Source organism: the organism of the source record quoted next, unplaced genomic scaffold (genome assembly GCF_019419815.1).
Source record: "Pyrus x bretschneideri cultivar Hongxiangsu unplaced genomic scaffold, Pyrus_bretschneideri_v1 Contig17, whole genome shotgun sequence".
NCBI lineage: Eukaryota > Viridiplantae > Streptophyta > Magnoliopsida > Rosales > Rosaceae > Pyrus > Pyrus x bretschneideri.
Window position 1 is genome coordinate 3,521,231 of NW_025999468.1, and position 23,540 is coordinate 3,544,770.

Sequence of the window (23,540 nt, forward strand, 5' to 3'; positions counted from 1 at the left end):
GAGAGTTGTTGATAATTGTAATGTCAGTGAAAGGGAGTCAATTTGAGGTCCTAAAGTAGCTCAAAAGGGCAACAAATTTTCATTTGGTAGTTTTCCATTCTAATGTTTTATTTCTTAAACAATCATTTTCGAATTAAAATACTAGAAGCACTATAATAAACCTGCAAAATTCTTTTTGTTTTATATTCTATATAATATGCCAATAATTTATTTTATAAAACATTACCAGACAGAACATTTACAATAAAAGTGACTTTCAAAAATAGTTGCTCTTCTTGGACAACCAAAATTGTGTTGGTTTGATTGGTGGAGTCTAACTTAGCATTGATATCACTCAATACTACGTTTTAGTAAGAACTGTAATATTCTTTTTTACTTGTAAGTAAGAGGTCTTAGATTTGATTTTCACCAATTCGTTGATAGAAATCGTGACCATCACATTCAGCGTGCAACTCTCTTTAATGTAGATAATATCGTTTGATAAAAATATGGGAAGTGTTATTGGCACTTCAAAAATCTCATTCTACACTCCTCGCAAGTGTTTTTTTTCTTTCCAAATATAAAAAGTTTGGAATGTAGAATAAGATTTTTGGAGTGCCAATAACAATTCCTAAATATATATATATATATATATATATATATATATCTTAACATTGATAAACTACATAACTGGTATAATATTTGAATAATACGTAAGTTAATATTGGATAACTTTGCTAAAAATTTACTTTGAAAAATTCAGCAACTTTTTTTAATTATTAAATTTATATATATTCAAAATATGTTGAAAATACGTTAATTTTATATATACTAGAAGGAGAGAGGAAAAGAGTGATAGAGAATGTGGGAGTGTGAAGTTTTATTTAATTATTTTTTAATTTTTTAAATTAGAGATATCTTAGGATTACATGTAGGTAAGGCTTTGGAAAAGAAATAGCAAAATTTGGTTGTGTGAAATTACATTTCTGCCCCATATTTCTTATTCATGTTCTGTTTTAATTAGAGGGTTTTGGTTGACAATGAGTGCTTTATTAATTAGTAGAGATTATTATTTTTATTTTAAGTTTATATGTATTATTGAAAATGTGTGAAATAACATGTATTAAATGTAAAAAGTACTCACGTATGTGTTTAATACATGTATTAAAATACGTGGTACACATATTATATGTAAATACATGTATAATACGTAAATTTACTAGAGCATACTCTTAATGTCAAATATTGGGACTGTTTGGCCCATTTGAGTTTGAAAATTGTGGGAAATCATTTGGTTTGGACAAAATAATTCATGTCTCTAAGAAGTATTTGGTGTGAAGTTGAACAAATGATCCCTATAGTTCACATTAGATTCGATCAACCATTGACATCACAAAGAAGTTGAAACTCTATCAACTCGTTCATCTTTAGCTAGTTACTATTTTTAGTTTTATTCTTATTTGACTTTATGAGAAAAGTTGACCTTCCACCATAAGCTCGAAATTATCTAGATTAATAGGCAAGACTTCTCTTCCCTTCTCCACTCGATACATAATTCATACTCACAAGTCTCAACGCTTAATATATGTTTTTTCTTTTTACCCTAACCTCCTCCATATGTGAAGCATCTTGCACAGCAGCCTCAGGTTATACATAAAGCATGGGTCCCCAAGCACTCATGGTCGCATACTCAGTCGTGTGGCTGCCACAAAATAATGGAGGGGATCCAGAATAAGAACCTAACCTGACCTCCACGAAAGTGAAGTTTCATGCATTCATCATCACCCAACACTTTCGGTAGTTTTCTTTATGTGCATTCCTACTTGAGAGAATATTACACACATGTTCAGACCGATAACAATATCAGCATTAAACAAGGTTTGAGTTCTTTTTTTTTTTTAAATAAAAAAAAACAAATGATATTATATACACTAAAGGGGTGGGGGAGTGAGCTAAGTCTCACAATGAGTTAGCAATAATTTGATTCAAATTCGCCTTTGGTAAGAAACAAATCTACGACCTCTCACTTCCAAGTGAAGAGAAATACCACTTAACCGTAGTACTAAATGGCAAAAACGTTTGAGTTTTTATCATAAAATTAATTGGCAAGATGAATAGTAGTCTGACTGCTTATAAACAAATGCGATGTCTGTTCTCCGATGTGGGACTCATGATACTCTCAAAACGTCTCCTTACGTGTAACGAATTTTCAAACCTATCACGTGACAATGGAATTCGGGTGACGTGAGCACCTATAACCGTTGAGTTTCACACATGAGAAATGAGACAATATGCTCTAATACCATGAAAAAAAATTAAGGTTCCATAAAAAAACCTCTTCGCTTTTAAATCACCAATTACTAATTATTTTTCAATTTAATTACACTAACAATAAAACCATCGAAGGTTAAACTGAAACTGTGAAAATCACTACTCATATAACTCTTACGTTTCATCACTTGACCAACTGGATTCCCAGACTAAAGTTTTGAGGTCATCCATTTGGCGTGCTTGATAAATAGAGAGGAACGAGTAACCGATGGGCAAATGACATCCACCCAAAAAAGATATCTAAGGATTTCAATTTCCGTGGTCAACCACTTAACAGGGAATAAAATCTCACTAGAATTTCGGTGGACGTAATTGAAGCTTCATATCATTTGGGAAAGAAAGTTGGCAGGGGAGGTAACAACTGAGGGAGGAAGGAGCTTATCTAAAAGGTTAAGCACTAATTCAGGATCTAATTTGGGATTTACCAGTAAATTGTTCAATAAAAAGTTGCTTCCGCTCTTCTCTTTAACCTTCTGCACTCCACTAATTTATTCAGTCTATTGGTTTTCATTTTAACTTTTTTGTTTTAGCAATTTGTGTATAACATGGCATACCGTCATGGTAGTATTTCGTATTATTAGTACAAGATTATGTGGAGAGTAACAAACATATTCTTTATATTATTATACGGGATGTCATGGTGCATTCGATGCCATATAAGTCATTCTACTTTGTTTTGGGGTTATAATATTCACTTGGAGAGATTAGGGGTGTTTTTCGAAAGGACCGGATTGAAAACCAAATTTTCAATTTTCGGTCTGAAATTTCGAAATTGGATAGGAACACAATTTTCAAGTTTGGAATTTTCGGAAATTTTAGAAGCGGAGTAATCTAAAAAATTTAGGAACATAATTGAAAATTCATATGTTTTTAAAAGTTTTTGAATATTCTCTGTCTTTTTATTACATGTAATTTATTAAATGTAAGTTATTTGGTGGTATATTAATATAACTATCTATTTTATCATATTTTGTTCACTAAGTGTTTGCCTTATCTATTTGAACATATAGAAGTATGTTTAATACAAACAAAAATTAACAAAATATATCTAAAACTAACATTAAAATACAAAAGTTAATAACAAAATACAAAATTTGAGTATATAAGAATTCAGAATATTTTAAAGTTTATTTATCGAAATAAGTTTGGAACACTTCGAAAAAATTCAGATGTATCAAAATTGTTAATGCATTACGAGTCTCGTTGCAATCTTTTCTTAAATATATTCAAATTTAAAAATTTTGAGTTCAAATTCGGAAGACGAAGGGGGAAGAAAGAGGAATCAACTTTTCAATTTTTTATTTCAAGTTTTAAACGTGGTTAATAATTTTGTTGTTATTAATTATTTATTAAACTCTTACTACAGCTATTATATTATTATTTTTCTTTTAAAAGATGGATAATTGGTGGCAAGTTTGTGGGGCCAAGCAACCGTTAGATTATTATTATTATTATTATTTAAAATAGACAATTGATGACAAATCACAATTATTCACTCCTTTTAAATATAAAAAAAACTCATAGAAGTATTTCAGTATTTTCTAACCACAAGTCTGTGGGGACAAGCAGTCGAACAAAACGATAAATTAGCATATATTTTCATTCCGTGGGCCCAACCAGAGGAAAAAAACAAAGTAAGAAAAAAATAAAAAAAGAGACGACGCCTGAGAGATTCGAACTCTCGCGGGGAAACCCCATGTACTTAGCAGGCACACGCCTTAACCACTCGGCCAAAGCGTCGCTTGTTGACAAAGAGTGCTGCCTATTTATTTATGGTTATTTTGATTCATGTGGGCCTTTAATCACAACACAAATCATTTATGTGGGCCTTTAGATGAAAAATCCCAACACAAAGAATTCATGTGGGCCTTTGAAAGAGGCCTCAACGCCCAGTCTGAAGAAGACTTTCGTTACCTCAATTTCCAAGCCAATTGTTTACATCCCCACATAACAAAGTTTTATTTTCTATTATGGGGACCATTTTGATCGAAAGGCGTTATGACCTTTTAAAAGTAAATGATATCCTTTTTCTAAAAGGTTGGTCTAGTGGAAAGCGAGAAAAGGTTTTGAAACAAAACTTGAGTTTGAACTCCTTGCATTTATTAGGGCCATCGGCTTTGCTTTGATGTACCATTTGACTTGGGGATCAAAGGTACAATACCATCTCATGTGTTACAAGTCCTGAATGAGAGGGAATTAGTTTATCATCCGTGTATAATGAGACACCTCACATATTAAAAAATAATAATCTATTTTAATCTGGTATTAAACTTGTCATCCATCCTTTATTGTTGCTCAAATGGGTTTGACACTCCTGAATATGTTTAAATCGTTGCTATACACTTATATCACATAAGTTTTCTTCGTCGTTTCGAATGATCCTCTTGTTAAGTATTGATGCGTAATATTATGAGGGGTATATTTAACTTATCCATCTCAGGTTTATTATTCTTTTGTCTTTATCTCTTTTATTATGTACCGTATCACAAAAGAATTAACATACATAGACAAAAAAATGTCAAACCATAAAAAAAATAAAAACTAAAAGTCTTTCAACTCGCCTTATGATTGAGAAAGAGAGAAAGAATGCATGCACCTGTTTCATCATGAGGTACGTTATTGACTACATTAGATTTAGTAAGTCCACTATAAATTTTTTTAATTTTTTAAGGGACTTGCAAGCATTGTCGCAACAATTCATTCTTTCGGAGGTTAGGATGACTCATATATGCATTTCAATTTTTTCCTGACCCCTATCGTGTAATTCACCAATGACAGGAATCGAATTCAGTACGTGTCATGTAGAATACGGACTTAGAATTCATTCTCAACCATTAAACCATCGTGTGATGGTTGTAAGTCCACTATAATTAAGTGTGTGAAAGCAGGATTATCGATCTATGACTAAGTAATGTCAATCCATTCAAGTCAATATAAGTAGTTAATTTCCACTTGCCATGGATAACATCAATTTATAGGCAAATATGGATCCAATCAACTGCGGCCGACGACCCAACAAACTCGGCAACTTGGGTTTAGTTGGTCTCATTCATCTCATAGACTTGTCTTTTGAGCAATCACTCCGCTGGAATTTGTATTTTATGAATTAAGCCTTTCTTAATTAACGCGGTTTTTATAATTTAATCATGTAGGCAACCGAATTCTTTAAAGGTAAAGCAAGTGGTTTGTAACTCAGTTAATTAAGACCAATATTTGTTCTTGTATCCGAAATTATGTGTTCAAATCTCCCTCAACGTAGTTTAATGTAGATTTTCTTATCGTTTGTCCTTAAAAAAAATATTCTTCAAAATGAAAGTTTCTTATGGTGTATGCATATGACTATTAGATAACAACGTATGCTCTAGAATATTTGTTCTTTTAGTTAGGGAACACATCCAGTCATGAAAGTCAATAGTTTTAGTTTAAAGTCATGGAAAATATATTTACCTATAGTGCAGGTCATAGAAAACAAGAAAATGTATTGTGTTGATATTGTCTATAAGGAAATATTTTACTTATAGTGAAGGTGATAGAAAACAAGAAAATATACCTAGGTGAATAGGATTTTTATTGAACAATAGATATTATCTACACTAAGGGGTTGAGTATAGCTTTACAATGGGCTAACAATAATGTAGTTCATATTTATATTTGGCGAGAATCGAACCTGAGACCTCTCACTTACAAGTAAGGATGAATGTTATTATACTGTAGTACATGAATAGGATTAGAAACTAATGAATTCATGCAAATGTAATATATATACCTACTACATATATGACCTCGATCAAATTTTACAATTCATAAGGCTTCAATCACACAATACTGAAAGTTAGGGGAGAATATTTTTGCTCACTACCTTTAAGTGATGGTGATACACACTACTCTATTTATCAATGTTAGATGAGTTTAAATTTAGAGTTATGTATAGCAGATATACACAAATCTCAAAATATAAAGTCACCCAATAATAATAAGTAGATGGTGAGCACAAATGCACCCGAATTAGGGATAGGAACCAAATTTGTCCTAAAAATAATTATTACAATTTGAAAACAAATGGAAAAATTCTACAGAAGATATAACAAAGTAATCCTACTTTAGAAAATATAACAAAATAATATACAATCTATAGGGTAATGCTAGAAAATATAACAAAATAATATACAATCTATAGGATAATGCTAGAGAGACCAACTTTTTAAATAAAATTTTGTAAACTATATGACATGGTTATTTATGATTAGATTATTACTTAAATGTTGATTAACGTACTTATTTTCTATTGGTGACTCATCGTGTGACTTGTAAATTTGGTTTAAAGAGTTGGTCGCATTACTCCAATATATATAAAGGGGACTGCACTCCTGATTAATATCACTAAGGGCTATCGGGGCAATATTAGTTTTAGCCATACCGAACCTAAAAGTTTATCATTAATTAATATTAAATAAAATTATATAGACGTATTATTTTGTAAGGATACCTCCAGTATGGCCTTCTTCCATTGCCAACTCTGGCCTAGCATCACCATCATCGTCATCACCACCATTACCATCAGTAGTCAAAGTTAGATACGCTTGAAGAACCAATCTCATGCCCGAAAATGGAAATTTAATATTGGCTTTTAGCCAAAATGGTCCATGAGATTTGGATAATTCCTTACTTTGGTCTCTGAGATTTGAAATCGATAGAATTGGTCCCTGAGTTTGTCCACAATCAAACATTTTGGTCATTCAATGAAAAAATCTCCATAAAATAAGGATAAAATGACAAAAATACCCTTAATTTTTGTCAAATCATTTTGGCATATTGTTTATTGTATTCACTACTATGCTTAATTGACACATTAATAACTTGTAACGAAACACAGCCTTCCTGACTAAAATAGTTTTTGGAAATTGAAATTGGTATTTGAATTTTAGATTTATTGACTAACAAATCTATCTTAGTTGACTAGCGGGTTTGGTTAGTCAGTCTAGTAGATTATAATTTTTATATACAAGATATTCCACCTGATACCAATTTCAGAAGAAATTGTAGTCAGCAGCTCAATACTCTTTGATGGTTGAACTGTGCATGGAACAAATGTGAGTCTCATCAATTTAATGAGGACATTATCGTTAATAATAAATAAAATACTATGTGTCAGTTGTAGAATTTTCTAAATTATTTTTAGCTCCACAGCACTCATATCGTTCAATTGAACTCACATTGTAGAAGCATCATGTATATATTTATGTGAGTTTTTGGCAGCAGAAAAAGAAAAAAAAAAAAAAAAAATTTGGTGTGAATAAATTAGATCTATGCGTACGATTATGAGAGAATAATGTATGCGTTAGAATATTTATTCTTGTAGGGTGGGCAACACATCTAGACATGAAAGTCAATATTTTCATTTAAAAGCTTGAACATTAAACAATAGGCAAACTGAAATAATCATAACAAAATAAGAAGCCAAAATGGAAAAATATATGCTTAGGATCTAGTGAACATTATAGTCAAAAGATACTTTAGATGAAAATGAAGGAATTGTTCAAGAGACTGATACGTGGCTACCACTTACGTATTGTAATGTGTTAGAAGAACCATAATAATATAATCATTTAATAGTTTCATACGTACTCTGTAGTCAGAATTCTTAATAGTCATCGATGTTCCACTACTTACTTCTACAGTTTAGTGATATTCCTCTTAATTTGTAAGATATTTTAAGTTTAAATCTAGTGAATAGCGAGTTTAGAAGTATTTTTATTATCATCCCTTAATGTAAATATATCGTTGTATAGTTAAACAAAAATAAAAACAACCATCGATAGCTTAAGGAAAATAGTGAAAGTTTATGATAGTGCATAACAGTTTTATTTTTGTGAATCCATCTAGTGAATAAAGAAAAGAAAAGACATACAAATTCTTTTTGAAAGTTCCTTTTATAGCCTTACGGGAGATTTTTTTTTTTTTTCCTTTTATAGCCTTATGGGAGAACAAAATTAACTTACCTATAAAATATATGGTATTTGCTCACCATAAATTAACTAGTATAATATTTTTGAATGTGTATGTAGTACTATATATGTGCATATATATTATATATATTGGGGGTATAATATGTTCATATTATATGTTAGGGGTAAATATTTCATAATAAGAGGTCAAATTACTTTCCTATTGGCAATTTTTCATTAATTTGGGTTTTATTAAAGAATAATGCTAGAGAGATTAACTTTGTAGACTAAAATTGCAAATTCAATGACGTGTCACTAAGAAATAAGTCATTAATCAACACTTAAGTTATGATCCAATCATCAACTTCCATGTCATTTAGTTTAAAAATTTTAGTTTCCCTAGCATTATCTTTTATTAAAATTGAGTGAATTTTTTTGTCTAGAAAATAAGACTTGTAAAAGTCTATCTTTAAACAACCTTTATATCTGGTGCTCAAATGTAAAAGAGTTTGAAGTCAAAGATTAATCAGGTAGACTGCCAAGTTGATGAACTATTTGTTAGTCAAACAGATTATGGAAATGATGATCGAGTTGAGAAACGATGGGTAAGATGACTACGTAATCTAATCAAGCAAAGTCAAACCCAGAAACTCCTATATTTCCGTGTCAACTCAATCTAGCTTGGTGTGATTAGTATAGAACATCAAGTAGACATGTGCGGGTTTGTTATACCTAGAGATTAACAGAATTCCATGGTAGAGCAAATTGTTTCAGAAGTGAGTAAAGCAGTCTAAACTACTAATTAGATTGAAGCATGCAGCGCAGCAGCTGTATTTGTTCTCTGACTTTGTCATGCAACCCAACTTGTTAAACTAGATATATATAATCTGAGAAATCACATGCTTAACTATGGAACTGGTTTTCAATCAAAGGAGTCGGTGTTGTATCTTATTTATGAAATAGCAAGTGACTAATAACTAGCTTGAAGACTTTGTCGTTCAACTCTCCAAAATCAAGGGTTGGTCCCTTCTGTTAGGCCATCTCCAACCGAAGGGTCCAAAGGATCAGAGGGCCGTAAATAGTTCAAAAACCGTCTCCAACCGAAGGCTAAGCCAGAGGGCTCTGGAATCCGAGAGGGCCCCACGGAATCCCAAAGGGCTAGAGGGCTAGCCACTTTCTGCCAGCCAGCCAGCCTCGGGCTGGCCATTTTTTTTTTTTGCTTATGTTGGATTTCCTGTCGGTTATAACCGACAGAAATACATTTGTATTATTTAGTATAAATGTATTACTGTCGGTTAACTAGTCTAACTTGTTTACCCTAGTTAGGGCTGGTTTGGTATTGCTGTGCTTTGAAAAAAAGCTGTTTCTGCTGTACTGTGAAAATAAGCAGCTGTGAAATAAAGCAGCAGAGTGTTTGGTAAACTTTTTTGTAAAAGTGCTTTTGAAAAAATAAAAAGCAGTATTATAGTGTTTGGTAAACTTTTATGTAAAACAGATGTAAAAAAAAGTCGGTTTTTCAAAGCTGGATTTTGCAGCTTCTTGTTTTTGGCTTTTTTTCACCCAAAACTGTGAAAAAAAACTGAAATTGAATGTTTACCAAATACAAAAATAGCTCCCAACTTTTTTAATACCAGCTTTTTTAAAATCATCTTAGTACCAAATCAGGCCTTAGGCTAGTTTACCTTAATTTCTTAAAGAACGGAGTATGCCTCTGATCCAAATTCCGATGCTTGATTATATCATATAATAATAATTTTTTTTTTTTTTTGGAAGAACTCATATAATAATAATTTTGGTAGGTGAAATACCTTTAAAAATTCTCCTCCCTTGAAGAGATGGTAGTTGAAATATCTTTAAAAATGGTAGGCGAAATATCTCTTAAAAATATTCTCGTTTTGAAATGAATAATTTACTCATTTTACAATTTTCCTTTTAATTATATATAGGGCATGATTTTAAAAAGCACAAGGCGCTAGTTGGACGGCAAGAAGGGGCCTAGCCTACCTAGACGGTTTGTTTAATTTTAAATAAATTTATTATATAACATGTAAATAAATGTTTACTTATGCTTAAAAAATACATAAATTACCAAACATATAATGAATGTTCATCAAAGTATCCAATAAGTCTAAGTCTCTTACAATTTATTGAAAAAAAAATTGCAAAATAAAAATCATCAATTTTCTAAGTGAGAATCATAATCTATGCAGTCTAGACAAGTGCCTAGGGGTATTAACAGGTTGTCACCATTTCTTATTTTTTTAAACGCTTATGGATTAATCATGATAGTCGCCTAACGCCTATACGGGTCTAGACAGTGTTAAGCGAAGATTTTTATAACACCGTAGGGTACTTAATTTCGTCAACTTTTTGTGTGTATATATGTATGTAATATGTATTGGGGATCTATGTCTTCTGGTGCGCGCCCAAACATCATGCACGTCGTGTACGTTGACTATACGCATGGATGCGGCGGCCCTAACGCGTTCTTCTCTAAACTTAGGGTTATGCCATCCATCTCTAATCCTCATCACCTAATAACTTCCAAATACCTTTTATTTTTCAATTAAGCCACTCTTAATATCCTTTGGAATATTAGACTACGTAAGGTTGGAACATGGCCTGCTATGTCACCGACACTAAAAATGATTAAATTGAATACGTCCACTTGTGTACATGGTGTTTTAATATATATATTCCGTTTAGGCACCAAATGCCAATTGACCCCAACGTCGACAAATGACATATGACAGGACAGTGGAGCGACACAAACGACTCGTCCAGGAATATATCTATTACTAGTATATCGTTAAATAAACCAATAGCATCAAAGGAAAAATCTTGTTTCTACACTATTTAACGAGGTAATCACGTTAGAACAACATTTGCCTATTCAAAGATAGGAACTCCTACCAAAAAATTTACATGTTCGAATCATAGAGTTTTGTGCTAATTATCACAACTGTTCATATTATAAATTATTGTATAAAGATCATCTCTGCAAAAAAATAAAATAAAATAAAATAAAAATTAAAACTAAGATCTTTTAGTCAATCTATTGTAAAAAAGACATAGACGGTTCGTAATGTTATTACCAATTACGATCAACTGTTTTTATACAGTTTGATGACTAACGACCTTAGTTTTAATTGATTTTTTGCAGATGTGATATTTATAAAGTGATTTATAATATGAATGGTTGATCATATACACGAAGTTCTATAAATCGGCAACGAAAAATTTTAAGTAGGAACTCTTAGTCATTCTTTAAGTAGTCCAATATTATTCATAACATTAGTCAATGTTTCAATTTACTCTGCTCGTAATAATTGATATTGATATGAAAGTAAAAAAAAAAAAAAAAAAAAATATATATATATATATATATAGTTACGCCTCGTAAGAATAAAGATAAACCGTTTCTCGTTATTGCCATGGGGGAATAACACCCATTTTCTAAGCAATCTTAGTTATTTCTTATTGGTGGGGGTTCGGCACGTTAGCTGGTATTTATTTAGTCATTCAGATAGTAACTGGCCTTTTTTTCAGCTATGCATCACACACCTCATGTGGATCTAGCTTTCAACAGCATAGAATCAAGATTCTAGAAGATGTTAGGCATTAGACGGGCAGTGGATTAGGGCCTAGCGGTTAGACGGCTAGGCGTGGCCTAGGCGGACTAGGTGGACTTAATTAAATGTATTATATTTCGTGTAAATAAGTGTGTGTCTATACTTAAAAAAAAAATATATATATATAATTTTATCATAAACTACAAAATAGAATGACATATACATTATGAAGTATAATAAAATCTAACATGCACATTCGTATTCTATATTGATTAATATATATGTGACAGCTGCTGTAGCCTCCATTCTTCCTCGTCAATATATCAATATAGTGTATATCCATCTGAATTGTGAAGACTGGAGCACTCTTAATCTGGACATAAAATCGTGCACGTTTACTTCTCGACAATCTATACCAACTTTATATTCTCTAAAATAATAGTCAAATTCCTGATCATATTATATATAGATGTACACCCCGTGACCTTATTACACACTAATTCCTCAAACCTCTCCATTGTGGCAATGGCTTCTAAGTTCTTTCATCTTGTGAAAGTTTCATCATTTCTCATAATCTTCCATTTCCTCAGCTCTCGATCTCTAGCAGATGTCCCTCTAAACACTCCTCTCCCACCAGAAACCATTTGCAAGTCCACCCCACATCCTTCTTACTGCACATCTGTCCTTCCCCACAACAACGAAAGTGTCTATGACTTTGGCAGGTTTTCAGTCCAACGTGCACTTTCCGAATCCCATAAGCTCTTAGATTTGTATGAAAAATATCTTCAAAAGGGTTCAAGTTTAACAAATCCTGCAATCCAAGCACTTGAGGACTGCAAGCAGCTTGCATTGTTAAACATTGATTTCTTATCGAGCTCCCTCGAAACTGTTAACAAAGCGAGTGATGTTCTTCCTATCTTGGATGCCGATGATGTCCAAACATTGCTTAGCGCAATTCTAACCAACCATCAAACTTGTTCCGATGGGATTGCATCTCTGCCTTCTTCAGCTGGGAGTGTCCTAGGTGATCTATCAGTTCCACTCTCTAACAACACAAAATTGTATAGTACCTCTTTGGCTCTCTTTACCAAGGGTTGGGTGCCTAAGGACAAAAATGGGGTGCCAAAGCAACCCAAGAGGCAGTTCAAATTCGGGAAGGGACGTTTGAACTTGAAAATGTCAACCCATGCTCGTGCAATTTATGACTCCGCTATCAATCATCGGGGAAGAAGGCTACTTCAGGTGGGAGACGAAGAAGTTTTGGTGAAGGACATTGTGGTTGTGAGTCAAGATGGAAGTGGAAACTTCACCACCATCAATCAAGCCATTGCCGTTGCACCAAATAACTCTGTTGCTAGTGGTGGGTACTTCATGATATATATCACTGCCGGTGTTTATAAAGAGTACGTGTCAATTATATCACAAAAGAAGTATTTGTTGTTCGTCGGAGATGGTATCAATCAGACTATCATCACAGGAAATAACAGCGTAGGAGATGGATCGACAACTTTCAATTCTGCTACTTTAGGTGAGGTTCAAAATTTAATAAACAAGCTGACAACGTAACATATATACATATATATATATGATTGTCTGACAAAATATATGTGTGTGTGAGAATTAAAAATCTATACAATATGTTACAATTGCAAATATTTTAAAGATGATTGATATAAGCTATATAATTTGCTTCGTGATCACCATTGCAGCTGTGGTGGCACAAGGGTTTATGGCAGTAAACATCACTGTACGTAACACAGCTGGACCAAGCAAAGGACAAGCAGTTGCACTTCGAAGCGGAGCGGATTTTTCAGTGTTCTATAGTTGCAGCTTTGAAGGGTACCAAGATACCTTGTACACACATTCCCTTAGACAATTCTACAGAGAATGTGATATCTATGGAACAGTTGATTTCATATTCGGCAATGCTGCTGTTGTTCTACAAAATTGCAATATCTACCCTCGTCAGCCTAATCAAGGGCAATCCAATCCCATCACAGCTCAAGGTAGAACGGACCCGAATCAGAACACAGGAACTTCAATCCACAATTGCACTATTACACCTACACCTGATTTGGCTTCGAGTAATTATACTGTCCAGACCTATCTAGGGAGGCCATGGAAGGAGTATTCAAGAACAGTTTACATGCAAACTTTCATGGGAAGTTTAATTGATCCTGCTGGATGGCTTGCTTGGAGTGGAGACTTTGCACTGAGTACATTGTATTATGCTGAGTACAATAACACTGGTCCTGGATCAAACACTACAAATAGAGTTACATGGCCCGGTTACCATGTGATCAATGCAACTGTTGCTGCTAATTTTACAGTCTCCAACTTCTTGCTGGGGGATAATTGGTTGCCTGACACTGGAGTCCCTTACACTGGTGGTTTGGTTTGAGCAACTTGTTAAAATTGTTGTATTGTTTATTTCATTTGATGTGCTTTTATGATAAACATTCTTATTGTGAAATGGTGAAAGCTATATTTATAATTTGAAAGTGTATGGTTTCTAATTTATAATTAAAACAAAATGCTTCAAGCTAGCTAGCAATGCCATAGAATTTTTCTTTTCTTTTCTTTTCGGAGTCATATCTACTGTTACTGTTAGTTTGAATAAAACTGGGAGAGGCCGTTGAAGGTGGGCTGAGGCTCTTTGAGGGAGGTGTGTGGGTCCTTTTTATACATATGCTCAAGATAGAAGCATATTGTTAAAGAAAATACTAAAGAGACCAAATTTTGAGAGATCACGTTGTACCACCTCTTTAATAAGACCTAGCATTGCTCTACTTCAAATTGGAATAAAATTAGGTGTATTATCTCAACGGAGCAGGCATGTTTTGTATTATCTTTCTATGTAGCAATATATATAATTATTGCTTATCTATCTAACGGTGTATATACCCCTATCCGAGATAATAAATGATCAGTTAAGATGGTACAAATAGAAGTACTTGTTTCCAATTATAGATGGTTTCGGAACCTATTCGGTAGACATTCTAATAGTATACATCCACTGCGCGTGGTTCACAAGCCACCCAACCAATATGTTAGCAAAATGTTACCTATATCAATGATTCTAAGTGAAGCAATGCATATATGCCACCCTGAAGTCGCTGTGTATGTTACAACCAATTACGCTTAATTATAGCAGTTTGATAGGAAAAATTACAATCCATGCATACATGCACGAATATGCATGAAGGACGAAGCAACGGCCAAACTCGATTCTCGTTGCACCGGCCATTTCTTTCTCACAGCAAAATTTAGCTCTGTCCGTGTTTTAAGACCTCCCCCTTCTCTCTCCCTTTCAAAACCTGTCTGTAAAGCGTCCCGTGTATATAAATATATATTCTTCCTCTCTCCCATTCCCACCACCCCATCGCCCAATTGTACATATCATTTTCCTCTAGACCAAACAAACAAAAAAAAAAAAAAAGAAACAACAACGCCTTTCTCTGCAGTCCTCCCTCCATGAATCTCTGATCGGGGTGTAATGTGGTTTTCGCGCACAATGTCTCGCTAATTTACACATGCATCGTACAAGTTATGATGATGACGACGAGCAAATAAAGTGTAGCAATTGGCGGAGACTCACATTAAACACACCGATCTGGGTAAAAAAATCAAGAGGAATGGAGGTGCAGAGGATGAGGCAGTTGATGTTATTATGGTCTAGAATGCAAAGCGCTCGTGTGGCCCTCGTGGGTGGGAATCACACCGCCGCCCGGTTTTGTACTCGCTAAATTATTTTCGCTCTTCGTGTGGCCCTCTCCCTCTCTGTCCCAAAACAATCATTCATCTGCTCTCTTTTTTTTTTTTTTTTTCTCACAATTCAATCTTTTACCTGTCCGACCGAATTATTAGTCTAGAAATTCTCAAATTTGCACACAGTAATAATACCCAAATTTTTTCGCAACTATGGCGATCAATTTGATCCAAGGCTTCCGTACCAAATGCCACCCGAAGCATGCTGCTCCAATCGGATTGTATCCAGATGCCAAGTATTTGGTTATTCGGGTTCCCAATTCCAGAGCCTTGATCCTCGTTGCTCGTTCTTTGATCTTGGCTTTGTGCATCGCCTCACTCCCGTGGTTGAACTCACTCCTTCCCACAGCAACCACTTCTCTGCCTGAAATAATGAGCTCATCCGACGTGGTTAATCTGGAGCTTCTGCCCTTGATCTTCCGCGACTTGGCCAACGAAGGTCTATACAAGAAAGGCACACATAAAGCTGTTTACGTAAGCAACGGAGATGAAGAAGCTATCAAAGCATCTCAGATCCTCGATAACGATGATATTAATGAAATCGAGCTCATCAACTCCGACAAACAAAGCTCAACCCCTGAAAACTCAATCGACTTTGCCTTCGTCTCTGCCTTCCCTGATGCCTCAAAGTTTATCGAAAGGACCCTTAAAATCAGTGGGATTGTCGTGCTTCCGCTCAGCAATGACGCCTCCAACAGCTTCAAGAAGCCTAACAACTACAAGATGGTGTACCTGAGGCGATTTGAGACGACCATTTTGGCAATGAGGAAGACCAGCACCCATGCAACCGAAACTTCATCCTCTACCACCACCTCTCCCACAAGGAGAAGGCTCTTGGCTGAGGAGGCAAAGAAGGAGGCGCTGAAGAAGCTTGAAGATGTGCTTCTAGAGCCCCCGAGAGCCTCATCTGGGAAATCGAGGCGTTACTTGAAGCGAACGAGGTACCTCCCAGACTTGATGGGTGACTCGCTTGAGAGCTACCCTAGAAGGGTTTTCATTGACGTAGGGTTGCCAGAAAAGGAAGGCGGAAGTGGGACGAGCTGGTTCGCGAAGAACTACCCTACCCGGGACAAGAACTTTGAGATGTACAAGATCGAGACAGTGACAGAGGATAGTTCCGGGAAGGAGGTGGTTCAGACCGGAATATCGGAGTGGCTGAACAAGAATGTGAAGGATGAGGAGTACGTGGTGATGAAGGCTGAGGCCGAGGTGGTGGAGGAGATGGTGAAGAGTAAAGCGATTCATTTGGTGGATGAGCTTTTCTTGGAGTGCAAGCCACAGGGACATAATCGAAAAATTAATGTTAGGAGCCGCAGGGCATATTGGCAGTGCTTGGCATTGTACGGACAGCTTCGGGACGAAGGTGTTGCGGTGCATCAATGGTGGGGTTAGACAGAAAAAAGTTTCCGAGGCATAGAGACAGAGAGAGAGAGAGCAGAGGGAGTTTCATGATTTCAGAGAGAGAGAGAGAGATGGAGAGAGAGAGGTAACAATATAGCAAGCAAAAATTGTCGTTGTTTTGTTAATGTTTTTTCTTTTTTGTTTTCTTTTTTCGATTGCGTTTGTTGTGTTGGTGTGTACTACCTTGTATGTATGGGCTTAGAGTTTATATAATTCGTCGTCATGAAGAAGAAGCTCTCTGAAGATCAATTGACCATAAAAGAAGATGAAGCGTTTGTGACACGAGGAATGGTTTCAATTGAAAGTTGGAGGGGTGTTATGTTATTAAACAAAAAAATCAAAACAAACAAAGAAATACAGAGAGAGATATATATATATATATATATATATATATATAGAGTGTGCTGCTGCTAATTCTTTCATTGATTTTTGGTACTTGTATCATTTAGTCATGATTCAAAGCTAAGCTGCCCAGATGTGTATGAATTGAGATCATGGTTTTACAGGCTAGTGAGAAATGTTGGAAGCCAAACAGTTTCCAGCAACAAGAAGAAGCCAACGGCTAGTTTTGTTTAAAAGACCAACAGCTAGTTCTCAAGCAAAGTCCAAAGAGACAAATGGAGGGGTGAGATTCAAACTGGGTTGTATGGTTAAGATTAGAACAGTACAAGGTTAGGTAGAGTCCTTTATCTTCTTTCTCAATGGAGGTAAGATTGACGACTGTAAAAGGGACCAGAAACCTACCAATTTGATGATGCATATATGAATGTAAAGCTGCAATGTTGGGGAGCCATGCCTTCCTTTCATTCACATTCTCTCTGCTTTGATTTCTTACCGAAACACTGAAACTCCCTTTGATTCAAATACACAAATACAATACATTAACATGGTATCAGAGCCTAGAAAGCGATTCAAGAACTGATAGGAAGTCTGGATTAAGCAGCAGTGAGCTTAGAGCTCATATTTTCAACGGAGAGAACTATGAGAAGGATTAGGATGACCACCATCTTCAAGTCACAAGACCACTGGAAAATGGTTCAATTAAGGGTATGAAATTCCAGAGTCTGATGATGAGTTAGAGGATGATGAGGAACTCTGTGATTTGAAAAATATATTGAGAGATAATGAGATGAGAGATGCTAAAGCTCTGGGAACAATACAAGGGGCAGTTTCAGATGCCATTTCCCCCCGAATATCACATGAAGAGACGGCCATGAGAGGTCCTGCAAAGAGAATACAGAGGTGACAAGAAGATAACCCAAGTAGAACTTCAATCTCTTAGACGTGATTCTGATATACACGCACGAGAGAGGGTGAACCTCTTAATAGATTGTTTGATGCTGTGAACCAAATGACAACTCTTGGGGAAGAACTACCCAAGGAAAGACTTGTACAGAATTACTAATCAGTTTGACAAGACCCTATGATTCTATAGTAAAGTTATAGAGTAGGCTAAGGACATCGACACATGCACAAGTTATGGCTTCTTTGAAAGCTTTTGAGCAAAGGCTAGAAAGGCATGCTGGTGCGCCCATAGAAAGGACTTTTTAGTCCTTTAGTGTTAATCCTAGAGAGGGGATTCAACTGGTCATATAACAACTTCAAGCAACAAAAGAAAACATGGAAAGGGAAAAGTAAAAAATGGGAAGGAAAACCAAGCTTGCCTGTGAGAAATAATAGTGCATAAGGCCCAAAGCCGCTCTGCAAAATCTGTGATAATGATCATCTCGGTGTTTGTTGGTTCAAGGGGAAACCCAAATGTCACAAATGTAAAACGTTTGGTCATTTGTCCGAGGACTGTGGTTCTAAAGGAAATCAACTGTAAAATATGCACACAAAGTTGAAGAGGAGACAAATTTGTTCTATGCTTGCAATGTCACTACCATTGAGAAGAATAAATGTGTATGGTACATTGACAATGGGTGCAGCAACCGTATGACTGCACATAAGTCTTTACTCATCAACATTGACAGGGAATTTACTGGAAGAGTTAAAATGGGCAACGGACAACTTGTGAAAGCCACTGGTAGAAGCACTTTGGTGATATATTGAAACAAAACAAGGAAGAAGATATATCAAAGAAGTCTTGTTGGTACCTGGGCTTGATAAGAATTTGTTAAGTGTAGGCCAGATGATACTACATGCTATTTTCTATTTTTGGTGACTCAATGGTAGAAATCTTTGATGACAGAGGCTTGGAGAACTTGGTTACCAGGGTTTAAATGACAGTAAACAGAAGCTTTCCATTGTTACTAAGCTACCGTCAGTCTATCTCACTGAGAACAAGTGTCACAAAGACTACTTGGCTATGGTATAAGAGATATAGCCACTTGAATTTTCAAAGTTTGAGAGACTTGCGGAAACTGGAAATGGTCCTAGGACTACCTGAGCTGCAAGAAGGAAATGAAACCTGTGGAGGATGTGTCTTAGCAAGCATCATAGAGATAGTTTTGAGACATGCAAGACTTGGAGAGCTACACAATCTGTGGAAATTATCCACATAGATGTTTGTGGTTCAATGCAAACTGCAAAAGTGAGTAAGAACAAAAAAAATTTAACCTTCATAGATGATCATACTAGGATGTGTTGGGCATATTTCATGAGGTATAAGTCTGAGGTGTTCAACATATTCACGAAGTTCAAAATGATGGTTGAGTTCAAAAGACCAACGGCTAGTTCTCTAGCCAAGTCCGAATAGACAAATGGAGGGCAGATTAAGCCCCAGTTTGGGGTTGAGGTGATTTTTTAAAAAGCTGCCATGAAAAAAAGCTGATAAGGATTTTGGTGTTTGGTAAACATCCCAAAACAGCTTTATTTCAAAGTTTCACATGAAAAAAAGCCAAAAAGTGGAAGCTGCATTTTGCAGCTTCCAGAAGCGGCTTATTTTTCCAAAACGCGGAGCTACAGTACCCAATTAATGAATTTTTTCAATTTACCAAAACTGCCCCCTCCTTTCTCCTTTCTCCTTCTCCCGATCCTACACTCTGCACTCTCTCCTTCTCTGTTGCAAAAAACTCCCGCCGCTGCACTCTACACCCCTCTTCCCTCCCGCCGCTGCACCTCTTCCTCCTCCTCCTTTTCGTTTCTCTCCGTCACTCTCAACGCCACACCGCCGTCGCCTTCCAGGTACCAACTACTCGACTTGCTTTCAATTTTTGCTATAATTAATTAATTAAATTTTTAGATTAGGGTTTGGCTGCTCTTTTCTTTTGCTGCGTTGCAATTCTTCTTATCCCAGATTTTGTTTCTCGTAAAATTTCATACCCTTATTTTGGTTTTTCCATTTTTTCGATTTTGCCCTTTTCTCGCCTGTGTTCTCCTCTTCGTTTCCCTGTTCTCCTCTTCCTTCTTCGCTTTCAAATCTTTTTCGTATACAATCTTCCATACCTCAATTTCTAGAGAGAGAAACAAAACAAAATCGAAAAAAAAGGTTCGAAAAAGGGGCCGAAATTTTTCTCTTCCGCTTTGTTCGCTTCCCATTATCGTCTTCTCCAGCGCCAATTCAAATTTGTTTATCTGAATTGCGGCTGAAAGTCCAAAGCTTGCGGTCCGGTTCGCTCCGATCTGACTCGCCGAGTCAGTTGGTGTTTGGCTCGGTTCCGTGTCGGATGTCATAGCGGAGGAGATCGTTCGGTGAAATCGATATGGTAACTTGAAAGAAATATGTGAAATGGTTTATTAGTTTGATTTATATGATTAGCTTAGCTGAAGTCTGATTATGCAAGTTTAATTTTGATTTAGTTTTTTGGTTAGCGAAATTGTTGGTTAGCTTAATTAGCTGAAGTTCGATTAGCCGAGGCTCCGGATTGATTGGATGGTTTTTAGTTTTGTAGCTCAAGTCATGTAGGAATTGCAAAGACAATAAATTTGCAACAATCAGGCACAAAAGATGTTTAATTTTTTGTTTGTCAACTTTTATTGGTTGTGATGCGAGAAGGGTTTGCGAAATTCAAATTCCATCGATATGCATCGGTAGCTATGGCTGCTACAAGAGGAACGAGTAAAAGAGATGAAACGGATTATTGTTGGGATTTAGATGCTAATGGCGTTAAGATTGTCTAGTAGAGGCATTGTGGTTCAAACAATCCAATTTTACTTGATAGATTCTATTGAGTTTAGTCATATGGGTAATCGCGTGATATGTGAAGTAGATATTCTGTCACAGTTACAGGACCTCAACGACTTTCTTCTGGAGGAAAACACTTGAAAGCTGTTGACGTCAACATGAACAACATGCCAGATGTTGCCATGACTCTTGCTGTAGTTGCTCTTTTTGCTGATGGACCAACTGCCATAAGAGATGGTATGGTCTAGTCTTTTTCCTGTGAATGGCTTGTGCTCACTATTTTCGTTGTTAGTAGACAATAAAGGAATAGGGTGGGTGGAGTCCGCATAGGTGTTTAGAACTGGTAAATAGACAAGTAACAAATCAATCTCGTGGTTAATGGATCCATGCTAAAAATCCTTTTCTTAACAGTTAGAAGTGAGGATGAATATTTTCCGGGTTGAGGCCTTTGCTGATACATTTATCATTCAAGATTAATCTTTTTGCGTATCTGAGCAGAATGCTTATGGTTTTAAAAGTAGTTCATATTATTCAAAAATAACATGTGAAAACAATCACAAAGGCCTGCTTTGACTTCTTGAGTTCTTATCATCAGTGGCAAGTTGGAGAGTGAAGGAGACAGAAAGGATGATCGCCATATGCACTGAACTAAGAAAGGTTCGTTTTAGTTGGCTGCCCTCACACTTGATAGTCCCACACTTTCATATGCTTATTACTTCTCTAACATTTTTCGGACCTAAATTTCAGCTGGGAGCAACTGTTGAAGAGGGACCAGATTACTGCATAATCACACCGCCAGAAAAATTAAACGTGACAGCAATAGACACGTATGATGACCACCGAATGGCCATGGCTTTCTCTCTTGCTGCCTGTGGAGACGTTCCAGTTACTATCAAGGATCCCGGTTGTACCAGAAAAACATTCCCCGATTACTTTGAAGTCCTTAGGAAGTTTACCAAGCATTGAACAGCGGTTATAAGATATATTTATCTGTAGATAGGGAGAGAGAGGGATCGTCCTTGTGCCTCTACAGCCAAAGCAGTGCAGATGGAAGCCACACTTGTTTCAGTTTCTCTTTATTCCCCTGTAATTTTGGATGATTTGTATTTGCGAGTTGAGCTCGTTATTGTTTCTAATATTTGTGATCTGATTCTACTCAATAATAGTGATTCATGATTTGATTCATGATTTGGCACTGCACATGATACAAGGGTTTTTCTATCCGTGCTACGGAATCCAAATTTAAGTACATTAACAATATTGTACTAATGAATTTTAACTATTCATTCTAAAATATTTCAATTGAAGTAGTTTGTCATACTAATTAATATTTAAGATAAAGTTTATAAATATGTTTGTTTTACAAATAAAGTATATTTAGTAATTCACCTTTATTGGTTAAGAAAATTAAATTAATGGCACATCTAGTATTATACCCTTTTTGGTCATTTTACAGTCACAGCTGTTTTACATAAAAGTTTACCAAACACTATCATACTGCTTTTTTTTCCAAAAGCACTTTCACAAAAAAACTTACCAAACACTCTGCTGGCTTTTTTTTACAGCCGCTTTTTTTCACAGCACAACAGAAGCAGCTTTTTTTTAAAGCACAGCAATACCAAACCAGCCCTAAAACTGGGTTGTATGGTTAAGATTAGAACACTACAAGGTTAGGTAGAGTCCTTTGTCTTCTTTCTTAATGGAGATAAGACTGATGACCGTAAATGGGACCAAAAACCTTACCATTTTGATGATATGTGTGTGTGTGTGTGTGTGTGTGTGTGTGTAAAGCTGCAATGTTGAGCAGCCGTCACTTCCCTTCATTCTCATTTTCTCTGCTCTGATTTCTTACCAAAACACTGAAATTCCTTTTGATTCAAATACACAAAAGACAAAACATTAACAAGTAATCTCACAGTTTTCTCATAAATGAGGCATCTAAATTCATCTTCTTTTCATAATATTATATATGCATTTTATTAAGTTTATTAAGTTTTTATCAAGTTTATTATGTTTTATCTTGTGTGGATTTGTTCTCTAGTTTCACCAACCGTGTGTTTAAAATGTTCTATCTTGCCTTTGATAAAGAAAGGTTTGAGTAGGGCTGGCTTTCTTGCACAACCTATTAACTCGACAAGAAATGACATGAAAATAACAGATTTGGGGTCAATACGAATTAGGTCGTTAAAGGGTCACATGTTAAAAACCAGTTAAAAAAACGGGTATGACACGTAAACGACACGAACACTACCGTTTGTCACGTCTTGACATTATGCATGACAATTTCTTGTATGACCTATTAACTTGGCACGAAACGACACGACTTGTTAAAGAGTCGTGCAGGTCGTTATTGGGTCACTTGTTACGAACCCGTTAAGATAACGGCTTTAACACGACACGATCTATTATGATTATAAGTATGACATAAAAATGACGTGAATATGACAAACACGGCCCATTTACTAAGTCTAAATTTGA

At 35.5% G+C, this 23,540-nt stretch overlaps 2 protein-coding genes and 1 non-coding gene across 3 annotated transcripts; 2 read left to right on the plus strand and 1 right to left on the minus strand.

Annotated features, from left to right (window-relative positions):
• Nucleotides 1-3,968: 3,968 nt before the first annotated feature.
• On the minus strand, nucleotides 3,969-4,050 carry TRNAS-GCU. The gene has a single exon. It is a non-coding gene; the product is annotated as a tRNA-Ser (tRNA).
• Nucleotides 4,051-12,300: 8,250 nt separating this feature from the next.
• Nucleotides 12,301-14,373, plus strand: LOC125475994 (probable pectinesterase/pectinesterase inhibitor 20). Its single transcript, XM_048581531.1, has 2 exons — nucleotides 12,301-13,355; nucleotides 13,537-14,373. The coding sequence occupies exons 1-2, from the start codon at nucleotides 12,353-12,355 to the stop codon at nucleotides 14,226-14,228; spliced, it is 1,695 nt and encodes a 564-aa protein (XP_048437488.1). The 5' UTR covers nucleotides 12,301-12,352; the 3' UTR covers nucleotides 14,229-14,373.
• A 5,583-nt stretch (nucleotides 14,374-19,956) lies between these two features.
• On the plus strand, nucleotides 19,957-22,262 carry LOC103964964 (3-phosphoshikimate 1-carboxyvinyltransferase 2). Its single transcript, XM_048581440.1, has 4 exons — nucleotides 19,957-20,122; nucleotides 21,162-21,299; nucleotides 21,658-21,719; nucleotides 21,810-22,262. The coding sequence occupies exons 2-4, from the start codon at nucleotides 21,221-21,223 to the stop codon at nucleotides 22,026-22,028; spliced, it is 360 nt and encodes a 119-aa protein (XP_048437397.1). The 5' UTR covers nucleotides 19,957-20,122; nucleotides 21,162-21,220; the 3' UTR covers nucleotides 22,029-22,262.
• The last annotated feature ends 1,278 nt before the right edge of the window (nucleotides 22,263-23,540 follow it).

What these genes read in the sequence shown, in the direction of transcription:
- LOC103964964 (XM_048581440.1), top strand. Translation starts at nt 21,221, where the DNA reads ATGAACAACATGCCAGATGTTGCCATGACTCTTGCTGTAGTTGCTCTT. An exon ending in ACCAACTGCCATAAGAGATG is followed by an intron (nt 21,300 to 21,657) that starts GTATGGTCTAGT and finishes TCTTATCATCAG; the next exon opens with TGGCAAGTTGGAGAGTGAAG. An exon ending in TATGCACTGAACTAAGAAAG is followed by an intron (nt 21,720 to 21,809) that starts GTTCGTTTTAGT and finishes CCTAAATTTCAG; the next exon opens with CTGGGAGCAACTGTTGAAGA.
- LOC125475994 (XM_048581531.1), top strand. Translation starts at nt 12,353, where the DNA reads ATGGCTTCTAAGTTCTTTCATCTTGTGAAAGTTTCATCATTTCTCATA. An exon ending in TTTCAATTCTGCTACTTTAG is followed by an intron (nt 13,356 to 13,536) that starts GTGAGGTTCAAA and finishes TCACCATTGCAG; the next exon opens with CTGTGGTGGCACAAGGGTTT.